Source organism: Hyaena hyaena, unplaced genomic scaffold (genome assembly GCF_003009895.1).
Source record: "Hyaena hyaena isolate Hyena2069 unplaced genomic scaffold, ASM300989v1 scaffold_747, whole genome shotgun sequence".
NCBI lineage: Eukaryota > Metazoa > Chordata > Mammalia > Carnivora > Hyaenidae > Hyaena > Hyaena hyaena.
Window position 1 is genome coordinate 468,730 of NW_024081379.1, and position 24,019 is coordinate 492,748.

At 42.0% G+C, this 24,019-nt stretch overlaps 1 protein-coding gene across 2 annotated transcripts in view; it reads right to left on the bottom strand.

Moving 5' to 3' along the window:
- CNTNAP5 (contactin associated protein family member 5) overlaps window positions 1–24,019 on the bottom strand; it is an 802,816-nt gene that overhangs the window by 443,295 nt on the left and 335,502 nt on the right. For both annotated transcript variants that reach the window (XM_039218226.1, XM_039218225.1), the window contains exon 4: window positions 8,134–8,281. In XM_039218226.1, the coding sequence (XP_039074157.1) occupies window positions 8,134–8,281 (148 nt within the window). The remainder of the gene's footprint in view (window positions 1–8,133; window positions 8,282–24,019) is intronic.

The following is a 24,019-nucleotide window of genomic DNA, read 5'->3' on the forward strand; positions in this document are numbered from 1 at the left end:
CATTTGCAGAATGTCATGGAGGACCACATTGTATCCTACTCTTGAGCAGAGAGAGAGAGAGAGAGAGAGAGAGAACTTGAAGGAGGCAGAAAACTGAGATCCCAGAGCCTGTGACAGCAGTAGAGACAAGAGCAGAGCATACCTGAATCTGAGAGAGGCCCCTTCTCTGACAGAGGATGTGGTTGGTTAACGTTTCCCAAAAAGGCAACATGAACTAGAAATACAGGGATTTTATCTATGGATACACACCTACAGTAGGACTAGCTGCCAATTATTAAACTCAGACTATTTGCTACATACTCTGCTTTATATTTCATACACAATAACTCAAATGTGACATAGTAGTCTTTAAAGTAATTACAATTGTGACTGCCAGATGACAAAACAAGAGTCTCAAAGAGTCAGCAGGGTTTGCTGGAAGGTTCCCGTGTTTAAGAACAGACCATCTATCTGTTCATTGTTCATATCTGAGCACACGGAAGGAATGTGTTGCTCTGAACTTCATCATGACCATGGCAAAAAGACGACACTGGTAACACGAAAGCAATGGGAACATCAGTAAAGTGAGACAGCCACTTGGGAATTTATAAAAGAGAATGAAGGTGATCGAGAAGAAAAGATTTTAAAAACAGAAATACTTAGGGATAATGGAGATATGATTTTACTTCTGGCGATTTTAAGACAGAATATCCCAGAATAGCCTAAGGAGGCTCCAAACACAAATTGATCTGGGAACTCCAACCACAGATAATCTCAATCATTCAGAGTGAAAAAGTGCAAGGTATTAAAGACACCCATGTACAAGGAAGATTCTCATAAGCTCATAATTTTATTACTTATAAAAGGTAGATATATGTACATAAGAGAAAGGAGGTCTTGATTAGAAAGAGTATTGCAATTTTTAAAAATATAATAAACACTTTCAAAAATGGTTAGCGATGGCTAGCATCTACATCTAAAAATAAAATACAGGGGCGCCTGGGTAGCTCAGTCAGTTAAGCATCCAGCTTGGGCTCAGTTCATGATCTCACGGTTCGAGAGTTCGAACCCCACATCGGGCTCTGTGCTGACAGCTTGGAGCCTGGAGCCTGCTTCAGATTCTGTGTGTCCCTCTCTCTCTGCCCCTCCTCTATTTGTGTTCTGTTTATTTCTGTCTCTCAAAAACAAATAAATGTAAAATAATTTTTTAGAATAAAAATAAAAAAGAAAAATAAGATACACATTAAGTATTCCTGGAACACACAGCAGCTTTCAGACCCTGATCTAGGTCCCAGGAAGCAGAGAGGTGGGACATGACTCCACCTTATAGAACTGGTTGGTGACAGACTAGGGCAGGGGGAGCCCCAGGTAACTGTCACTTAACAAGACAAGACCTAGAATTGAAACATAAAACCTAAACGGGGATGACATGACAAGATCTAAGAGGCAAAAAGCTTTCAAAAGCAGGTGAAATCTGGTCTGGTTGGTGAAGGGCAATCGAGAGAAAGCCTGATGAAACAGAAGGAGGATTTTTCAGAAAAAGGCAGCTGCAATAATGAAAACGTGGAAGGTGGAGATAAGCCCGTGTCTTTGCAAGGACCGTGCAGGTACACTCAGGGGAAGCCGAGTGCAGGATGTGGCAAATGAGAGGGTTGGAGAACTCTGGGCTCCACCAAACGCTGTGAGAAGCTCACCCCTGAAGGGCGAGCCAGAACTCCTTTCCAGAAGGTCCCGGAAGCAGGGAGATGGCCACTACAGCTGCTGAAATGCTGGCTGAGAGAAGAGGAGGGACAGATCAGAGGATCATGTGACGGGCTTGCAGAAGAAATGTACAGGCACAGGGATTTTCAAGCCTGGTTTGGAGAAAGAAGAAGAAAGCGGGTCAAAGAAAGCAAAAGGGAGCAAAACAAAAGCCTGAGGCTGGGGCGGCCTCTGCAATGTTGAGGGATGACTGCAAGACAGTAGGAGACAGCCTGCTTCTCATCCAATGAGGAGAGCACTTTTCAAACTGGAAAGGGTAGACTTTATTAGGAAGGAAGTGAAGCCCAAGAGAGGTTAGAGAAGAGGAAGGGCTATCTCATACTATAAATACCTTCCCTCCTGCAGGCCAGATGAATTGTTTTAAGTTACTATAAGGAAATGCTGGAGCAGAAAGAGACAAGCGGCTCGTTCCCCACTTGCCTGCCTTTGCCTCTGTGCACTAAGGAGCAAAATCTTGCAGCTCTGCCCCAGTGTCCCCTCTGTGCGAGCCCTGCCTGCTGCCTGTAGATCCCCTCTGCCCAGCGAGTCACCACTCAGCTTTTGAGACCCAGCTCAAGTGGACGATATCTTCTGAATCTTTCTGGCACCAGCAGCAGCACTGGCTTACTTTGTCCTTTTCGCCCCCTAGGCCCCCTTTGCAGATTTCTACAAGGCACATGCAATCCTTTGTGGCATGTTTTTATTTACATCCTCGTTAGTCCATCTCTGACTACCAGCAATGTCATTCGACAAATACTTACTGAAAGAATACTGAGAAACCGACATCCTGACGGGCATTGGGTTACCTGACAGTGTAATCCACTGCAGTTACCTGCACCTGCAGTGACTGCCTTTTCAAAGCAAAGAGTCCAGTCGAGGGAGACATATGTCAAAGAAACGATTGAGAAACAATTGCAGAATTAATGGATGAAATTCAATCATACAAAAGTGCTTCAAAGGAAAAAACTACAGGACTTATTAAAGTCCATGAAAAGGTCTTGTTTATTTCTTATACCCCTCAGGGCTTTGCATGATGGTTGGTGTGTCTTAATTGCTCAGTAAAGCTGTCAACTGAATGAATAAATGAGTGAATAAATGACTGAATGAATGAATATGCAGCTATTTCCAAAATGGTGAAAATGTTAAGTCTTAAGAAATTAGAGAACTATAAGTTTTCCACCAATCCTTAGAAACATACTCAAATGGAATTTTGAGAAAAAGATTTATGAGCCCATAGGAGGGGGAAAAAAACAGTTCCCTAGAAAAAACAACGGGTGTTATTAAGAACAGGTAATTTCAGATGAATTACATGGTTGCCCATGCTGAGACTGAACTGATACAACTATCCATTCATTCCACAAATATTTATTAAATATCTATTTGTGCCTATTAGGTCCTGAGGCTTAACAGACAAGGTGCCTGTACTCATGGCACTTACATTCTGGTGCACAGATTTGGGGAAGCAAATAACAAACAAGTAAACCAAAACAAACAAATGAGATTCTGGTTTGTGAGAGGCACCATGAAAAAAATAAAAGCACAGCATATAGCCAGGGGGTACAGTTGATACATAGGAAGCGGGGCAGGAGACTTTATTTATTTATTTATTTATTTATTTATTTATTTATTCATTAATCTTTAGCATGCAGGAAGTTTATTGGGGAGTATTCTTGGGATGAACACTTGTTGAAGGGAAGGGAAGGGACTAAGACTGGGCAGGGGTGAATTAGAGCAGTGATGCAGTCTCAATGGAAGCCTCCACTGTCCGTCCCAGCAGGAGACTAACTTAGAAGGGCAATAAAAGGGGACTTCTCTGGGGATACTTGGGTGCTCAGTCAGTTAAGTGTCTGACTCTTGATTTCTGCTCAGGTCATGATCTCATGGTTCCTGAGACTGGGCCCTGCACAGGGCTCTACACTGACAGAGCGGTGCCTATTTGGGATTCTCTCTCTCTCTCTCTCTGCCCCTCCCCCACTCATGCACATGCATTCTCTCCCTCTCTCTCAAAATAGATAAATAAATAACATTTTAAGAAAAGCGGACCTCTCTGAAGAGGTGGCAACAGAGTTGGAATTGCATTGGCTAAATGAACTAACTCCGTAAATTCTTGGAAAAACTGCTCTGTGCCTAGGGAACAGAAAGTTCATGGGGCACCTGGGTGGCTCAGTTAGTTAAGTGTCCGACTTTGGCTCACACCATGATCTTGAGGTCCATGAGTTTGAGCCCCGTGTCGGGCTCTGTGATGACAGCTCAGAGCCTGGAGCCTGCTTCAGATTCTGGGTCTCCCTCTCTCTCTACTCCTCCCCGACTCATGTTCTGTCTCACTCTGTCTCTTAGAAATAAATGTTAAAAAAATCTTGAAACTGCAAAGACCCTGAGATAGAAAAAAAACCTGGCATGTTTCACGAACTGCAAGATGGCCTCTAAGGACTGGAAGAACTAAAAGGAATTTGAAGAGGTTGGCATGGAACATCTAATAAGGAATTTTACTTGCCAGAAAGGAGTCTTGATTTTATTTTAAGTGAAGCCTGCAGGGGAATGATATGAGTTTATATCTTATTTATAAAGATCACTCTGGCTACCGCCTGTTAAGTAGTTTTGGGGAGACGGTGGCCTAGAGCAGAAACTCCAGCTGGAAGGTGACTTAAACACTCTGGGTGAGAAGAGACAGTGGCTGCAGCTCTGAAAGGCAGGAGTATGTGGATTTGGGGCACATATGGGAGGACAGAGCTGACGGAACTACTGTGAACTGTCAATAAGTTACACAGGAGTTTAGTTATGGGAAAGGGGGACTTGAGACTACTTCCCGAGTTGTTGCTCTAGCAAGCGAAATACGAGTGGTGCCATTTACTGGGTTCGGGGAAATGTGTACAGGTGTTTGAGGGAATGGTAATCAAGACTTGTACGGCTGCTCTATTCAACTTAGACTTTTACGTGGAGCTATCTGACATTTCGCCTGTATAATTCTAGAGGTCAGGCCAAGAGACACAGATGTGAAGGTGATCAGCATATCCATGGTATTTAAATCCATGGGGCTCTGTAAACTCAGATGGGCATGAGGTATAGATGGCAAGAAGTCCTGAGACTGCACCCTGAGAGTGAGCACAGGGAGCAAGTGAGCCAGAAGGGAAAACCAGGTTTTGAAAAGGTAAAAATGGCTAACTGAACCAAATACTACTGAGAGGCTGAGTGAAGTGAGAAAAGGGGAGTGACCACTGGATTTCGTGATGTGGAGGTCTTCATGGAGGTCTTCACTGAAGTCGCTTCTGTGGGGTGTTCTGTATTAGGTGCTGGATGGATGGATAGATAGATAGATAGATGGATAGATAGATAGATATATGAATACAGATACAGATTCAGAGAGATTACATGGAATGGCTTACATGAGTGTAGGGGTGGCCTAGGCAAGTCTGAAATTCACCCGTATGGCAGGCCATCAGGAAGGGCAGGACAAAACTCTGGCAGGAGCTGAAGCTGCACTGCATGGGTAGAATGTCTTCTTCCTCAGGGAAACCTCAGTTCTGGTCTTCAGACCTTTCACCGACTGACCCAGACATCAAGAATGATCTCGTTTCCCTAAAGCCCAGTGACCGTAGATGGTCATCACCTCACAGCAACTCCTAGGTCAGTGTTTGGTTGGGTAATGAGACTATAGCCTCACCAAGTGGACACCTGGAACTGAAGGCCACATGCGCACTGACCGCAGAGAAGCAGATGCAGCGTGCTGGGATGTGGGGGCGGGGGAAGTGCTAACCACACACGGATTTTGTAGAGAAGCTGTTCCGTGAAAAGGAAGGGAGAGAAGGAGCAGCTGCTAAGGAGGCCACCCAGCTTTGGTTGTTGTCTTCATTTAGTGTGATAGTTTATATTTTATAGTCTCTACGTATAGGAACCATCTGGTCAAAAGGGAGGGAGTTTGGGATCCAGAGGACACGCTGAGATGTGTCTTTAGATAGAAATGAGAGATGAGGGGACGCCTGGGTGGGGCAGTTGGTTAAGCAGCCGACTCCTGACTTCAGCACAGGTCATGACCTCCCTGTTTGTGAGATCGAGCCCCACTTCAGACTCTGCACTGACAGAGCAGAGACTGCTTGGGATTCTCTCTCCTCCCTCTCTACATCTCTTCCTCTCCCTCAAAATAAATAAATATTTTAAAAAAAGAAAGAAATGAGAGGTGAATTTTTTCCCCAAGGGAGAAAACAACAAAGCACCAAGACTAATGATTGGAAAGGACTGAGTGTTCAGCAGCTCCCCAAGGTGGCTAACACCCCATCACTCATGATAGGTACCCAAGGATAAGTTATCTCTTGGGGGGATGCACTTAGTAGACATGGAGTCTGCCGCAGTGGGGGGCAACTCCTGTAGGACTGGGCTTTCTCCAAATCAGGGACTGTGAGCTTTGTCAAGAGTTGGGCGTTAGCAGATTTGTGGACCTCCTAGTATTAAAGAAAAATCTGCTTATGAAAAACAGTCACTGTGGGTACTCTTCCTAAGGGAACGTACCTTGCTGCCATCAAATTCGTCAAGGGGTCTGGCCCTGGAAAGAGCTCAATCTGTCACTCAAAGATCTCTTTCAACCCTACATTCTGCTCTTTAACTTGATGCTAGGAGTCCTTCTGTGCATACTTACAGAAAATGTGATGAGAAGCAAAGACAACCGATTGATTGACAGAAAACAATGAGGATGCGTTAAATTGTAATAGGATTGTTACCCCAAAATGGGTGGCTGAAATTATAAGGTAAGTAACTTCTTCACTTCCGCATGAAAGCGTCACCTTTTACTTAAAAATAAACCTCTGACTCTCTCTCTCTCTCTCTCTCTCAAAATATATAAATAAACTTAACCAAAAAAATTACTTCAAAAAAAGTTGGGTTTTTGTTTGTCTATTTTTTATAAGGGGGTGTCTGGGTGGCTCAGTGGGTGAAGCGTCCAACTCTTGGTTTCAGCTCAGGTCATGATCTCGTGGTTTGTGAGTTCGAGCCCCACATCGGGCTCTGCACTGATGCTGTGGAACCTGCTTGGGATTCTCTCTCTCTCTCTGTCTCCCCCTCTCTCTGACCCTCCCCTGCTCATTCTCTCACTCGCTCAATAAGTAAATAAACTTAACAAAAAAATAACTTAAAAAAGTTTTAAAATTAAACTTCTGAGTAGCAACAACTGCTATTAAGAGAAGAGGTAACAAGAGGACCTGGGCACACTGGAGAGCCTGGGATCAGAAGCAGGAACTCTTACAGACATTCTGTGCTGTGTTATGTAAGGGCTGGAGTGGAATGCAGTGCTTCCCCAGCCTAATGGTGCGCTGATGTATCTGTCGTATAACATATTCTTTCTGGAAGTGCTTGTTCAAGATAAAGACAGTCATTTCACAAGTTAATCCCCTCTGTGCAGAAATTTATTTTTACAAGATGCTCCTCTGTCCGTTGCTTCCCTAGGGAGATTGTTAATACTCAGCTTTCTGGGTCCCTATGCCCAGAATCATAATCCAGTATGTACCAGACTTGGCTAGGCAAATGCATTTTTAAGGAGTATTCTAGATGATTCTGATAGAGGCATTCAGTTGACCATATTACAAAAACCAAACCAAAACAAAACAAAACAAAATAAACGAACAAACAAAAACAACAGTACAAGCACATAGCCCAACAGGCATTCTTGTAATGAAACATAGGATCTGTTGAACAATTTTAGCGGTAGCGATCACATGTGTTCATGCATTAGGGATCACTGGGTTTTAGCATATAAACGGGAGATGTCACTGCTAAGGTAGAAAAATAATTTATGATGACATACTGTTATATATAAATACAAAATTTGCAGGGGAGAATTACAGGAATGATTACATTTCCTGTGTAATGTTAACTTTATTCTAGAGTGATTGCCAATTCTACCCATATTTACCACCTTTCTTATTTGCAGGATGGAGCACCCCTCCACAGATGAACGGGTGGCTAGCATAACTCCAGGAGAGAACACTCCCTGGGTTACATTAGGTTGAAATGTTTCTTTTCCTCCCCTTCTAGAACAAGTGAAGAGGGAGAACCTTTTCTCCTCATGGCTCTGAAGGAGGGGCAAATTTATAATACCTGTAATACTTCACTTCTGGGAAAGAACTGAGCTCAAATTACTCTTCTACTTCAAGGACAAATGATGCTCACATTTCAAGAGCTCTTAACTTTGAACTTCAGGTTAAGCTCTTATCACGTTATCACTACCATGTTCCTTCATCCCTAGGCAGAGGAAGAGTTTTTCTACCTCTGGGTTGAATTTTACATTTTCAAATGTGCCGAAGTTATTAAAGACTTGAAAGAGTTTTCAAATGATTGAGATTTCCATCACAATGTAGACAAACTGGTAACCTTGTGGGGAGGGCCGCTCACAACACACCAGCGTTGAGGGTACACATGTGCACTTACTATAGGAGCATCCGTAGACCTCCACCCTCATGCCAATCTTCCCATTTGGATTCCATTCTAGGGGCACAAAGCGAACGAAGCGGGCTCTCACTGAGTGCAGTAACTTGTGGTGCATCACGCTGTCAGCGTTCATGTTTCCTGCAAAGGTCTGCAGAGAGAAAAGGAGACCCCGTGAGATTTGTGACACTACTACGTCTCCTTCCCCTGCCAAGCTCAAAGGACATTACTGCAAATCCACATATGTTACTCCACAAAGTCCTCCCAAGAAAATCCTCAATTTCACAGATACATGAAATAGAATCCGATTCCTGTGAAAATTCTGCATTACATGCCTTTTTCCCCCAGAAATGCCGTACATTATTCTTTGAGAAACTCTCTCCCCCAGTTAGACATGACACCTCAAAGCTTCACAAAGTAAATAATACCACGATGTTCCAATGTTCCTAGTGCTCAAAGTCCCTGTGGTAGAGGAGATGACTGGAAATCTTCTCTTCGAATGAAAGGCTGTTGTTGAAGTAATTGTTACCATCAGTTGAGGCCAGTCACTCTGCTAAGCACTTTCTATTATCATCATTACCATTTCACAGATTAAAAACCAAAAACCAAATCAAAACAAAACAAAACAAAGCCTAGAGAGAAAAAGGGTGAAGGAAAAAATCTTCACATCATCCAACTGGTTAGTAATTGGACTGAGATTCAGTTCCATGGCTGTCCTATTCCAAAGCCCATGGTTTTTCCTACAGTCCCACATTCTTCAGCCATCCCACTATCCATCGTGGGAGAAAAGGAGGTTCCGACTCTTAGGTAATTCATTTTCTCATTTTCTCAGAAAGTTTAAGCAAAGGAACACATAGCTTGGGAACTATTTGGCACACTAGAATTATGCCCTCTAGTCTTCATTTGGATGAGAGATTTCTGAAGTAAAAATTTTTATGTAGATGGAATCCAAAGTCTCATACCTAATCTTTTTCCCCACTGGAGTAGAATATATATAACATAAACGTACCATTGAAACCATCTTAAAGTGTATACTTTACTGGCATTAAGTATATTCACACCATTGTGCAAGCATCACCACTATCCATTCACAGAACTTTCTCACCATCTTTAATTAGGATTCTCTAATTCGCAGAACTTTCTCACGGTCTCTAACCCTTAAGACTGTATGTCATCTAGCACACTGATTTTCTTGCTTCTTAACAGTCATCATTTGCCTTCTTTTCTGATTCAAGTATTTGTAGATGAAGCACATTTGCTAATGTCCTATCAATGTCAATAAAAAGAAGATCCACCAGTTTGTCAGATGGCCAAAGTGAACACCAAGTAAAGTACCTTATCTAAACAATGGAATTGAATCAATTTTCAAACAGCCACTCTGAACCTTGACTATATCCTCACAACAACTGTGAGCACCTTGAACAGCCTGACATTCTGCTGCACACAACATACCCAGCGGCTAGTAACTAACTCTGCCATTAGGCAACTGATACCATCACAATGACACAGCACAAAGTGGCTTACTGAAGTATGAAGAAGTTCACTTCCTACTTTGCAGCTACACCTGCAACAAAATTCTCGTGTTCAGAATGACTTAGAGGAGAGGAACTCCTCGAGATTCAAATCCAACACACCAGTCCATAGATTTATGCAAAGTTTCACCAATTTTTCTTCATCTAAATAAGAATGACTTTATTTGGCAGGCTTGTTCTTCCACAGGTCTTGCTCCCAACTTTACAACTGGTACAGGCATAAACTTTCCTCAACCCCTTGTTTTTCCCGGGACGCCTGGATGGCTCAGTCAGTTAAGCGTCCAACTTCAGCTCAGGTCATGATCTCACAGTTCATGAGTTTGAGCCCCACATTGGGCTCCGTGCTGACAACTCAGAGCCTGGAGCCTACCTTGGATTCTGTCTCCCTCTCTCTCTGCCCCTCCCCTGCTCACACTCTGTCTCTCTCTCTCTCTCAAAATTAAATAAATATTTTTAAAAAAAGAAAGAAAGGATTCTTCCCTGTAGAGTTTATGGTTTGGGGGTTTTGTTTTGTTTTTAATATGTTTTGGTCCATACTTCTTTGATATATATGTTCATATATATTGTGTGTATTGGGGAGAGGTGCCAGTGGTTTCTCACTGTCCTGGATAGAATGAGGGCATTTCATGGTTTTCTACAACCTAACTGGGGGGCTTCCATTCAGTAGTCTGGATTCTGTCTTCATCCTGTGTGTTACAACCCACCTCCCAGGCAAGCAATGGCCCTGGGTCTATAGCATCTCTGACTAACCCAAACTTTCAATAAAACTTTCTCACACTGAGGGCAATGGGGTGCCTTCTCCTGACTTCTATGTAATATATAGACTGAATATTTCTTTTTTAATTAATTTAAAAAATAAATATATTTTTTAGAGAGAGATAGAGACAGTATGAGCAGGGGAAGGTCAGAGAGAGAGGGGGACACAGAATCCAAAGACAGGCTCCAGACTCTGTGCTAGTTGTCAGCACAGAGCCCGATGTGGGGCTCAAACCCATGAACCATGAGATCATGACCTGAGCTGAAGTCCGACACTTAACCAACTGAGCCACCCAGGCGCCCAAACTGAATATTTCTTAAACTAATGTTGAAATCCTGGTTGTATAATTCTAGACATAAGAGTTATTTTGTGAACCTGGAATCCTTTATAGGATCCCTTAACTTATGTACAAAGTGCTCTGATGAGGGGACCTTGGATTCTCATCAACAGGGGCACATCTTGGCATGACTGTGTAACATTAGTCTCTCTATCATGATCTCAACATCTCACAGTCCCAGAGCTGTATCATTTGTAGTTTCATAGTCTCATAGGCTCATGCCAGTGCAGACCCAAGGTCTCAAAGTGAGATCTCAAAGTATGCAGTGCATGGTCCCAGGGCCTTCCTGGAACTAACAGCCCAACATCAACTTGGAAATACTTAAAGCTGGAGGCAGGCTGAGACTAAAGGAAGCTTCAGTCAAACTCTCATTATGTTCACTAGTTCATCTTCTGATAAGATCAAAGGCAATCATCCCATAGCAATGTTGCAGGCTAGGAAGAAAAGCAAGGAAAGGTCTCCTTACTCTCCCGGTGTTTGAAGTCCAGGGTCCTATTAGACGCATTAAAGGTATCACTCACCCAAAGCCAGCTCAAATGCTACAGATGACAACTGGACAGCAATAAAGGTGACAGCTGACTTTTTATGAGAAATGGTAGAGACTAACCAATGCTGAAAGTAGGACACCATCAACCTGGTATTCTTTTTTTTTTTTTTTTAAATTTATTTACTTTGAGAGAGAAAGAGAGAAATGGAGGGGCAGAGAGAAAAGGACAGAGAGAATCCCAAGCAGGCTTCACACTGTTAGTGCAGGGCTCAAACTCATGAACTATAGATCACAACCTGTGCCAAAATCAAGGGTTGGATACTTAATCCACTAAGCCACCCAGGCGCCACTCAGCCTAGCACTCTATACCCAGCAGAAATAGCTTTCAGTTCTGAAGAAAAAAATAACATAGCTCCATTTATACAAAAGCCGAGATGATTTATTGCTTATAGACTTTCATTGCTAAGAATTGCTAAATAAGTTCTACTATATAAAGATATTGACAAATTTTCTTTTTTTTATTAATTAATTTATTTTTGAGAGAGAGAGAGAGAGGACACACACATGCAAGTACATGAGTAAGGGAGAGGCACAGAGAGGGAGAGAAAGAATCTCAAACAGGCTCCAAGCTGCAGTGTCAGTGTGGAGCCCAAAGCAGGGCTCCACCTCATGAACCGTGAGATCATGACCTGATCTGAAATCAAGAGTTAAATGCTTGACCAACTGAACCACCCAGAGGCCCCAAAGATAGAATATTCAATGTACAGGAAGGAATGAAGAATACTCAAAGGATTAACTATGTGGGTAAGAATAAAAGACTAGATTTTTTTTTCTTTTCTTAAACATTGTAAAGTCAATTCACCCTTTAGAGGAAAACAAAAAATGCATTGTGAGATTTATAACATATATAAAAGAAAACATATGTCAAAAAAACTACAGAGAATGGGATACAGGATAAATAGAATTACACTAGTGTAAGGCCACACATTGTATATAAAATGATAAATTAGTAATTTGATATAAATTGTGATAAGTTAAAGGTGCACAAAAATAAAGCAAAAAGGTACAGCCACAATGCCAATAAGAGAAAGCATGGAATATTTAATAATAATAATACAAGAATAACAAACTTGCAACGAAAATCTCAGTTTAATGGAAACTAAGACAGGAAATGAGAAACAAAGGAATAAATCACAGACAAGAAAAAGAAAAAAGTAAAGAAACTTTACCAAAGTAATAATTACATTAAAAGAAAAATGAATAAAAACCTCTAGTGAAAAGTTAGAAATGGTCAGCCTGATAGAATAAGATGAGGGAAAAGCCAGTAAGGATATAGAATATTCAAACAGTGAAACTGGCCTAATTAACGTTCACGGAACACGGAACAACTGCAGGTTAAATACATTGTTTTCTCAAGTGCGCACATGGGACATTCACTGAGAGAGACCCTTTCCTATATGGTAAAAAATCATACGGTTTGTTTTCTGACCACAATTAAGTTGTCATAATAATAAATTATTTAGGAAACCCTCAAATGCTTGGAAGTTAGTCAACACGCTTCTAAATGACTCATAGGTCAAAGAAGAAATCAAAATGGAATTTAGAAAACAGTTCTAATTGAATGATGATAAGAACACTGCATCAACATTTCTGGAACACAGCCAAAGTAGCCCTTAGAAGAAAATGGACAGCTAGGCGTGCTTTTTTTATTTTACATGAGAAGGAGGAGGTAAAGTTTAAAACCTATGTTTCCATCCCAAGAAGATAAAAAAAAACTAGTAAATCTGAACTCAGAATGTTATATTCAGCAATAAAAAATAACCACAGCACCTGCAACAAAATGTGTATTGGGCAAAAGTAGCCAGCATCAGGAGTGCGTACTACACGATTCTATGTATATGAAGTTCTAGAAGAGGCAGAACTAAGCTCTGATGATGGAAATCACATCAGCCATTTTCTCAATGATGAGAGACAAAAAATGACTGTAAAGAACATGCATCGATTCATTTGAACATAACATCCTTGCCAGGTAGAAAATCTCATAAAATGAATTATCCTCATTTTAAAGACTTAATTGTGGAGCACTTAAATTGGATCACACATCATAAATCAATCAGGAAATTATCAGATTGAGACTGGATTATAGACACTCTGACAAAAGTCCAGTGGCCCTCTGATTTCATTCTCATTATCACTGGTATGTGTCAGGCTTCTGAAACCAAAGAATAGTTTTGAGGGTCTGCTCCATGCCAGGCACCTGCTAGGCCCTCTGCATATTTGAGTTCACTCCGTTTCTCATCCAGAAGGCTTAGCCAGCTTCCTCACTGTAGGAGGCTCCCTATCTGCGCACGTGTACATTCAAACTTTCTGAAGTCACAGTACATCTTACAATTGCATAGCCAGTCCACAAGGGGTCCCCCACCTTACCACCTCACTGGCAGACCCTGGGGATCAGACCGGTTCATTCTGAGCAAGATTCCGTATACTGTTTCTCACAAGTTGGTTTGGTTCTCACCCCACATCAAACAACAGTGTACTGAACCTGGATGCAGACCTTTTACCGTTGGGGTAAGTGGCATTATTTTATTATAAAATATCATGCGTATATTGTTCTTTTTAAAAAATATATTTATTTATTTATTTATTTATTTTGAGAGAGAAAGAGAGAGAGGAGGAGGGGCAGAGAAAGAGCTAGAGAGAATCTCAAGCAGGCTCCATTCTGTCAGCACAGAGCCCGTTGTGAGGCTTGATCTCATGAACCATGATACCATAACCTGAGCCCAAATCAAGAGTCAGACGCTTAATCTACTGAGCTATCCAGGAGCCCCTCGTGCATTTGGTTCTTGACAAAGCTGTTCATTGATTCTGTCCCTACATAGTGCATAAGCCCATCTTTCTTCTTCCATATCTTCCTCTATAGTTAAAGAAATACAATGACCACAGAAGTTAAGGTCCCGTGTTCTTGTAAGAGAACACAACTACATAGCAAGGGCCTCATGGGGGGAGCATGGAGAACACACAAGAAAACGAGAGTCCCAGAGCCAGCATTCACCTCCTTCCCCTTAGACATTCATTCCTTGACAGTAGACACTATTTTGCCTTATGAACAAAAGAACCTTTGCTCATGACGTAAGTGCTGATGGTCTTCTTACTCTTTACTGGGCAGCTAACAGAGGCAAAAAGTATGAGCCTATGATGAGATGGTCACTGGCACCTATCAATGGAGAGTGAACGGGTCTGGGCCAGCTGCTACCCGAGCACTCACTTGGCTGCAACAAATACATCACATTTTGCCAACCCCACTTATGACTCTGACTGCCAGCGAGATTGCAAGCATCCAGGTGCCACGGGGAAGATGTCATTAATTTGCCTAACTGCAGGGTGGGCAATAAATAACAGGTGCAACCACCAAATTCTACTTTAGTAACCTTGACAGGGACTATCAGGAAATCTCAGGGAGACCTATTTCAAGTCTGGTGCTCTGCCAAACTCCATGCTGCCTGAGGGTCTGTTTTAAAAACAGCAGCAGAGCGGGAGAGAAAGGAGATGAGCTTTGAGTGCTAATCCTAACCACCCTGCTGATTCGCTCACTCGTCCCTAGCAAACCGCTAGGACTGGAGTTCCTCTGGGGATATAGGCTGTATCTTATTTTAAACTGGAATGCCTAGTACACAGAACACAGTATTTCTTAAAGGTCTGTTGAATGGCACTCAGCAACCCAAACCAAATGTGTGCACTGTAGTTATTTCAAAATCAGTGAATTTCAAACAGCATCGTAACATCACTCACACTGTTATTAGTAAGTTGCTGAATCACTGAGTGAATGAATAAGCAGAGGAAGACAACTTTTCTGACGCTTGGTTCTCTCACCTGGAGAACCATGGAAATAAAATCTCTGGGGCAGTGGTGAACCTTACATTAAATACTACATGCAAATGACATTGCACATAATAGATTCTCACAGATACACACAATACACTCACAGGAAGAGAGAGAAAGAAATTCCAATAGCTAGTTCTTGTGTAAAGATATCTTTGTGCGAGAGCAGATTCGAAGCAGTGACTTGTTAATACCCTCAAGCCCCATGTGAGGTGTCTGTCAATCATACTTACATTTTCTGAATGACATTCAAAGAGTTCTCCCAGAAAAACAGTACAAACTAAAGGTAAGGAAGGACTAGCAGCTCAGAGCTAATTAGAAATACAATTTTTTTCTTATTTAGTAAGATATGTTTAATAAGGCAGAAGGTAATTAATGTGCAAACTGCAGAGTTTAAACTAAAATTGATAAATCCATTTAGGCTTTGATGTTCCAAGCAGCTCTGCAGGGGTATGTCCCAAGATGGATTTCAGACAGGCACTGATACAAAAGAAAATGAGAGGTAGGTGTTAGGTACTGGACACTATTGGTGGCTGATAGGAATTCTTTTCCTTAGAATTTATTTATTGTTTTTATCATTTTTATTTGAGTATAAATGATAGTGTCATGCTAGTTTCAGGTGTACAACATAGTGATCCTACAAGTTCATATGTTATGGCACATTCATCACAAGTGTTGCTACCATCTGTCACCAAACATCACTATTACAATATCATTGACCATATTCCTTAAGTGATCAATTTTAGGAGTCTAAAAGAGAATTAAACTATTGAATTCTCTTTTATTCTACTCCTATTTGTAGGAAAGCATCCATTACATCATTATACCATTATAAGTGCAGATGTGGTAAATAAATCTACTTGCAATTTCATAGGAGCAGTGATTTAATTGGGCTAGAAAACCACCCTGAACTTGACCACTGTGTAAGAACAACCCCACCTCTGCGGCTTGATCCTGATAGTTGGCAGAGGACAACCAACCCATGGCACTGTCCTCTTTGCCAGTACAGCCTCCAGAGTAGAACACCTAAAGGATTCAGGGCAGTAGTAGAGAAAAACGGTCACTCCCACTTGACCTTGATCACAAGTTGTATGGGGTTCTCAGGCAGAGCCCTGCTAGTTTCAATCACACACTCATGTCCTGTGCTCTTCTCTTAGGAATGACATGTTCTATTCTTTCCAGTTGGTGACTATATCACTGGAGAGCCATTTGCATCCTCCTGTTTCTGGAAGTAGAAGTGCCCTCCAGCATGAGGTATGAGTGCTTCCTCATTCCCATGCCAGCCCTGATGCAACCTTTGTCAGACATGTGCTCTCGTGAAGTCAGTGGCCAATTGTCATTTTGTTCCTAGTGTCTCTGTCCTGACCTTAACTGCCAGTCATCCTCTTGAAAGGATGATTACTGTAGTTATTGTGTGGCCAGTTTGGAAAATGGAATCCTGCATGAAGTCCTAATATTGGTCACTTTATTATTTTAAAAAAAAGTTTAATGTTTATTTGTTTTTAAGAGAGAAACAGAGGGAAGGGGAAGGGCAGAGAGACACACACACACAGAATCCCAAGCAGACTCTAGGCTCTGAGCTGTCAGCACAGAGCCCAAGGCGAGGCTCAAACTCATGAACTGTGAGATAATGACCGGAGCTGAAGTCGAATGCTTAACCGACTGGGCCACCCAGGCACCCCTTGGACACTTTATTATTAACTTACCCATATTAAAGTTATTTGCATGCAAACCTCATCAGGTATAAAGTCTCCAAATGAACTAACCCATCACATGCATTCTGGCTTATTCCAGAATTAGCCAGAGATAGTGAAGGAAATAGTGAGACTTGCCAGCAGAAGTCAGTGGGTAACTTACCAAGATTAAAGGTAATGCCTTCAATTAAATGCCTCTCCCACCGGAGGCACCAGTGCCTTTAGAAACCAGTACTCACTCCCAGGCAGAAAAGCTGGTTTCTCACAGATACGGCACGCCACGACCATGGCATCTGAATATCTACCTCCACTTCCTCCGTCAAAAGTGATTAATTCTATATCCATTCCCTTATCTTACCCCTAGTCTGATGAACCAGTGTGTTCCTCTGTAATCTACTTGTATTAAATCAACTCCATCAATATCTCAAGTGCAAAGAGAATTCAGTGAATGTCAACAGTTACAAGCGCTAGGAAAGGACATTGCTAAAGCTATGTTAAAGTAGATGTTGAAGAGGTCTCAAATCACCATTGCCCTCTGCCCATATATAGGCTTAACAACAAATCATCATTGACTGAAAGGACGTTTCTGAGTTAAGTTGCTCAAAAGTCTCCTCAGACCAATAGGAACCTTATGCATACCATTAGGCTCTCAGTATCCTTGTGACAATTATTTATCTAAGTCACATCCTACTAGAAAATAGACTGTGTTCAACTAATAATGTGGACATCAGATCTATCAATCCACAGCTAAATAACAGAAATGTGGCTTTTTGTCTACCAGTGTGGGTGATCCGGATCTCTAATTATTCTTGAGACACTATGCACATACAGATAAATATTTGCTTAAAAATAAGTATTTACATGAGACACCAAACTCCTCCACTGTCATTGCTGTGTTTGTTCAGAGGTTCTGATTTTGGCTTCTGCTGCGTTAAGTATAATGGGTGATAAAGCGACTGTTAACAACAATGTCACATATTTACATTTCCATCTCTTGTGCTAAGAGCTATAACACCATCATGTACGGGAGCTTGACCATATGGTGCACAACTGGAGAAGACTGAAATGCCCATTTAACAAAATCAGACGTTTCAGACTCCACTGAAGCAAAAAGGAGTGATGCCTTTGTCCTCTTCTGATTTCTGGAAAAGAAAGAGGAAGTTTCCTGAACTTCCTGCTTCGTGAAATGGGGAACTGAGCACGGGGGTTGCTAGGAGGCCTGGCCTTCTATTACACAATCTGGAGTGAAGAGACAGTGCAGTAAGGGCCAGGCCCAGAGCTAGAAAGGGACTAACCGATGTATCCAGGGTAAAGTCACGGGATGAAGGGAATAATGAACATCAAGATGGAAAGTCTGTTGAACTTTCCGCCCCTTTATGTTCACTGCAGTCTTTTGTAGGGGCTCTTTCCAACTCCTTTTCCCTCCCCAACACCACCCACTCTCCTCTTGTGTGTGTGTGTGTGTGTGTGTTTTCCTTCTTAAACTTATCTTGCTTTACTTGTTTGTCTCTTGCCATGCACTGTGAGCTCTAAGAGAGCAGGAATCACAGGTGAGGCCCAGAGAGATTTGTTGAATGAAGGAATGATACACAACATTTGTTGCCCTAATTTGTTCCATTATGGAACTCCTGTTATTTTTTCCATGGAGCATCTTGAAAGAATGTTGCTCCATAGAAATATGCACACAGCATCCCCTTGAGAGAATTTCATAGTCACACCTTTTGGCGGACAAACCAAAGAAAGATACAAGTTTTAAGACATGTTCTCAACAAACAACAATTAGTTGAAGGGAAAATTGAAACCATAGTACCTAGTGGAGTTCCTTCTACCACTACAGGTGGCTTTCATGCTCTTAATTCCTTGACTAGAGCATTTCAGAGAGGCAAATAGGGAGAGAAGTTTCAATCTATATAGTTAAGAAAGCCTAAGCTATCTAGCCTATGAGAAACTACCTGAGGCAGAAGTATCACAGGGAAAGAGTGTGCAACATATGCTGTCCATATTTCTTCCTTCATTCTATTCTGTGCCTGTGAGGGTCCAATTGTTGGCCTAGCAAGCTCTACGCAGACTGTGGGTCTGGTTCTCATCGTTCTTTACATTTAACTGGTCAGAGAGCAGGCTAGGCCTGCTGCTAGTCCTCTGAGCACCAAGTAAGGACTGAAAGGTTCTAGGATGCTCTGACCATTATTTCCTCCACAGTGCATTATGGGCTCACTTCCAAATAGCAATGTCTATACCAGCTGATAAGCCCCAATTCACCTGTCATGTAGTTGATTTTCTCCTGAAGATACTTTAACCTTGCTGAATAGAAACCTTTGAGGAGACAGCACACTTCTCTGGAAATAGGAGCACGAAAGCAGACAACACGTGTCCTTCCCCCCCCACCCCCCCGCCGCTTCATTCGTCTTCCTGAGATTTGGATCTCAAACTAGCACTCTGAAGAGAAGATGTTAGCTCATTGTCAGTCTTTGGCAAAACCATGTAATAGGCCAAGTTTATCATGATCTACTTCTCTTCTCCTTTCTTCCTTTGTTCCATTTCTGCTCTTAGCTGACTTTCAGTTTTTTTCTGTTAAACTGTTAGTAGCTCAATCAATGACCTTTCCTCGGGAATATCAGAATTTCCATTTTTCCAGTTTTATTGAGAAATAATTGGCATGTATCAATGTATAAGTTTAAGGTTTAGCTGAATGGTGTTTTGATTTACATAGATTGTGAAATGATTCCCTCAATAGGTTTTAATATTCATCATATTGGATACAAATGAGAAAAGGAAAAAATCTTCTCATGATGTAAATTCTTAGGGTTCACTCTCAACAACTTTCCTATAATATCACACAGCAGTGTTAGCTACAGCCATCATTGTGTTATGCGTCATGTCCCTAGTAGTTAAGTACTGGATAACTGGACATATGTAACTTGTGAACACTCTCCTCCAGTCCCCTCCCCCCAGACCTTCTTTCTTCATTCAATTGCCAATGGACCCTCAGGTTGTTTCCATGTTTTGGCTAATTGTACATAATGCTACCATTAACTTGGGGGTGCAGATATCTTTCTTTATATTAGTTTTTCATTTCCATTGGATATATTCCCAGAAGTGGGACTGATGGACCATATGATGATTTTATTTCTAATTATTTGAGGATTCTCTGTACTGTTTTCCATCATGGCTGTGCCAATTATCAATCCCACCAACAGCACACCAGGATTCTCTTTTCTCTCAACCCTCACCGCCAGCAGTTAGTTCTTATCTTTTTAATGATGGCCATTCTAACAGGTGTGAGGTGACATCTCACTGTGGTTGACAGTTTTTAAAAGGGACACTTGAAGTGCAAAGAAATGAAGGAGGACGGAAAGAAGGAAGAAAAAATTGCATGCAAAAATATTCCATTTATGCCGACAGTGTGGCTGATAACTTGAAATAAGAAAACCTGGATATTTGCTGCAAGCTCTGAGGTGTGGCCCCGAGTAAAGGAGAACTCAGGAAACATCCAGTAGAAGGTTCATTTCTTTCTTTGTCTGCATTACCTTCACCATCTCTTCCCTGCATGACTGCAACAGCCAACAGATAATTGTTCTCCCTCTTGTCTTACTCCATTTCATCAATCTTGCAAGAGAGTTGATTAGCTTCAAAATCAAGGAGAAATTTCTAGCATGCCCTCAAAGCCTTCTGTTTTCCAAACCATCCCCTGCTCCCTCTTTCCCTGCTGTGCCCTCTTTCTACCATATCACACTGCTTGAGGTTCCCTTAAACATACCCACAAACTCCTTTCAGGATCCTCTCTGCTGTGCTTCTTCCAACCTCTTTGTTTAAACTGGTGACACCCCACCCCTTATTTATCCCTGAAGTCTCCATCATGGCCACACACCAGCAGCAGGGCTGGAATATGTGTATTATAGTCTCAATCACCTTGAGGATCACCACCCTGATCATTTTGTGTCTTTAGCACCTGACACATGGTAGTGGGGGGAAGGGGGAATAAATGCCAATTTCGTTTTCCATTTCATGTATTATTCTTGAGCTCTCTGGAAAAGAGTTATTGGTTCCTTGGCTGCAATGACACAGTATGAAGCTTCTGGAGTTTGGGTGGAGGTGCCCTTGAAAATCACTTCTTACTGTTATTTCATATATAGCCAAAGGCCATTTACTTTAACTTTGAGAATCTTGGTTTCTTTATCTATTAAATAGGAGTAGTAAGACATATGAAAGGAATTATATATATCAAACCTTTCTTTTCCCAAAAAAGACTCCTAGAACTATAAATTGATGGTACACTCTCCAATAGTATGTACAAATGGCTTCTACTTCTAACATGAACCATCCTTCAGCTGCCCCTATGCATAAATACCAGGAAAGTCTACATACTCCAGACTGAACGCAGATTACACTCGGGTAACGCATTTGTACCCCACTGTGTCGAGGAACACTCAAGCCCTGTTCATACCCTGCTTCACATTCCAAATTTAAATAGTGATTGTCAGACTATCTAGCTTGACAATTCTACACTTGGTCTGACTTCCTTGGTCCAGTGACTGAACCAAGTCAAACAGGCATTCTGAGGTCCTCAGATGGCATCCAAGGTACTGTTACTGACCCTGCTCTGTTTCATGATTCTTCTATCTCACAATCCCTGCATGACTTGTAAACTAGGCTATTCAATGTCACTGGCCACAGATATTACGTGGAATTTTATTTCAGTGCCCTTCTGCTATGCCTTTGCATAGCACTTCAGTGTAGAGTTAGGAGGATCATATGCCTAAGTTTAAATCCTTACTGGCTTTGAGAACCTGGATGTGTACTAAACTTTTCTGTACTAATATTTGCCCAAGTTTAAAATGAGGATAAGAGGAGTTCATTCCCTTGGGACTGTTGAGATGAGTGTGTGCGTGCGTGCAGGAATGTCTGTGTGTCTATTTGTTAACACGCACCTGTCTCCTACATCATGCCAGAATTATCTTAAGTAATATACACATTCATATAGATGGCTTGGATATTGCTTAGAATAGATCTTGCATGACATATGAAGCTCTGGCATAAAGTTTTACCTGTATAATTATGAAATCTTATTATTGTTAGTTCTACACGTTTAGTTAGATCATATTTAGTTTTGAGCCCATGTCAAAAGTTGATTGCTTTATGGGACGCCTGGGTGGCTTAGTCGGTTAAGCGTCCGACTTTCGCTTGGGTCATGATCTCGCGGTTCGTGGGTTCAAGCCCCGCGTCGGGCTCTGTGCTGACTGCCAGCTCGGAGCCTGGAGCCTGTTTCAGTCTGTGACTCCCTCTCTCTCTGACCCTCCCCTGCTCACGCTGTCTCTCTCTCTCCTAGAAATAAATAAAACATTTAAAAAAAAAAAAGTTGATTGCTTTATTAAACAAATCTTAATTCCCCATGCAAAAGGGGGAGGAGCGCTCACTCTTATTGGATGTGGATTAGGATCTAGGCACGCCTTCTCCATCAGTCCTTCCCCCATCCCACGCTATTTCCGGGAATGTTGAAGACTGAGACTTAGAGGTCCTCTGAGTCCCGGATGGTGGGGCTGTGATGTGGGTGCAGGGCTGCCCTCAGTCCAAGCTTCCATTGTCCCCCATCCACTCAGTGGCTTTTCAGGAGCTGTGGTCTCCCTCTCCTCTGAACTACAATTGTATGCTATTTCTAGCTCTCGGGGCACTTAATACTTTCTATTTTGTATCATAGTGATGTGTGTGCATACCTGACTTTTCCTGGGAAAGAATAAACATTTTTCAGTGCAGGATTTTAAGTATACTTCCCTCTGATAACCCATGCTTGCCTAGTGTTGTATGTGAAACGTGCTTAAAGCTTGATTTTACGCAGTGCACACCCTGCTCCTCCCTCTTTCCATCTTTGTTCAGCCCTTTGCTTTATCAACGGGCATGTTTATTCCTTCTGTTAAATTCTACATTCCTTGGGGGAACTCAGTTTTGGGAAGACTCTTTCACCCTAGCATATGTGATGTATAATGCTGAAGTATTTTAATATGCACATTAAAAAATATAAGTAAATAAATGCTATGACAAGGAGTCTTGACACTTTCATGGGATTTCAAGCCTAAATCTGAGCTTGACTAGAATCCTATGGAGTGCAGGCAGAATGCTTGACTCTCGGGGGGGCAGGAATGCAGTCCAAAGGAAGGGGGAAATTCAGCCCAATGGAGTGTAGTCTTATCTCCATCACAATGGGGCCTCCCTAAATTACTTTGTCTCTCTGTTTCTTTGTCTCCTCCCCTGTAAAATGGGGATCATGTCAATGCATGCATCACAGGGATGTTGGAAGGATGAAAGACAATGGCACATGCAAAATATACAGTAATCCCGCATGTGGCCAATGCTAATTACATGTTCACTATCCACCTTCTCTTTCTTGTTGGTAATATGTCATTTGTCAGGATCAGGTCAGGATGGGCTCAAACTACCCCTGGGGGTCCAAACCACATTCTGCCAGGGACTGTGTTCCCAGTGCTGGCCCTGTGATATATCATCTCTGTCTCTCCTGCTTCCCTCTCTTTATCCTCTTTTATTAATGGCTAGAGAAAGCACACCGTGGCTGTAACAATTAAGTATTAGAAATGTCTAAAATATGAGTGATATCTCCCACAGAGCGTTCTCTAATTTACTCCAAGCATTCTAAAACTTTGGTAGCTAGAATCCAGGATGGACTGCTAGTTGAAGGCAGACCACATTTCTTCATTCATGCCTAGAAGGAGATTGCACAATTGCCTTGTAGAAATAAACACAATACCTCAGAGGGCCCCTCGGTCTTGCCAAAGTAAAGCCACAAGCTGGTTTGGGTGAGGGGAAACCTGGAACAAGGCCATGGGTAGCTTTTCTGTATACTGATCATGTACTCAGAGCAGGAGAAAGCTTGTCCTCTCCCCTTAGAGTGAGCCGGCAGAAATGGGGCCCATGGGTTGGGAGCACAGGTAAGTCTAGTCAAAGGCACACTGGAGGGGCAGGGCACCCACCTGAACCCCTCCAACAGAGTGATACCCCAGGGGTAAAGAGGGAGATGCCCAGAAGGACAGTCTGCTAGGAGGTGCTGAGCACGCTGATCAAAGATCTTGAACACGTGATCATCGGTTTGGAGCTCTACTATGTTGTAGTTTTCTTTTACTTATTTCCAAGCCTTCTTCTTATGTCCAAACCCTACAGCTGAGTTTTAACTGGTATTTAGAGAATTCTTCAAGG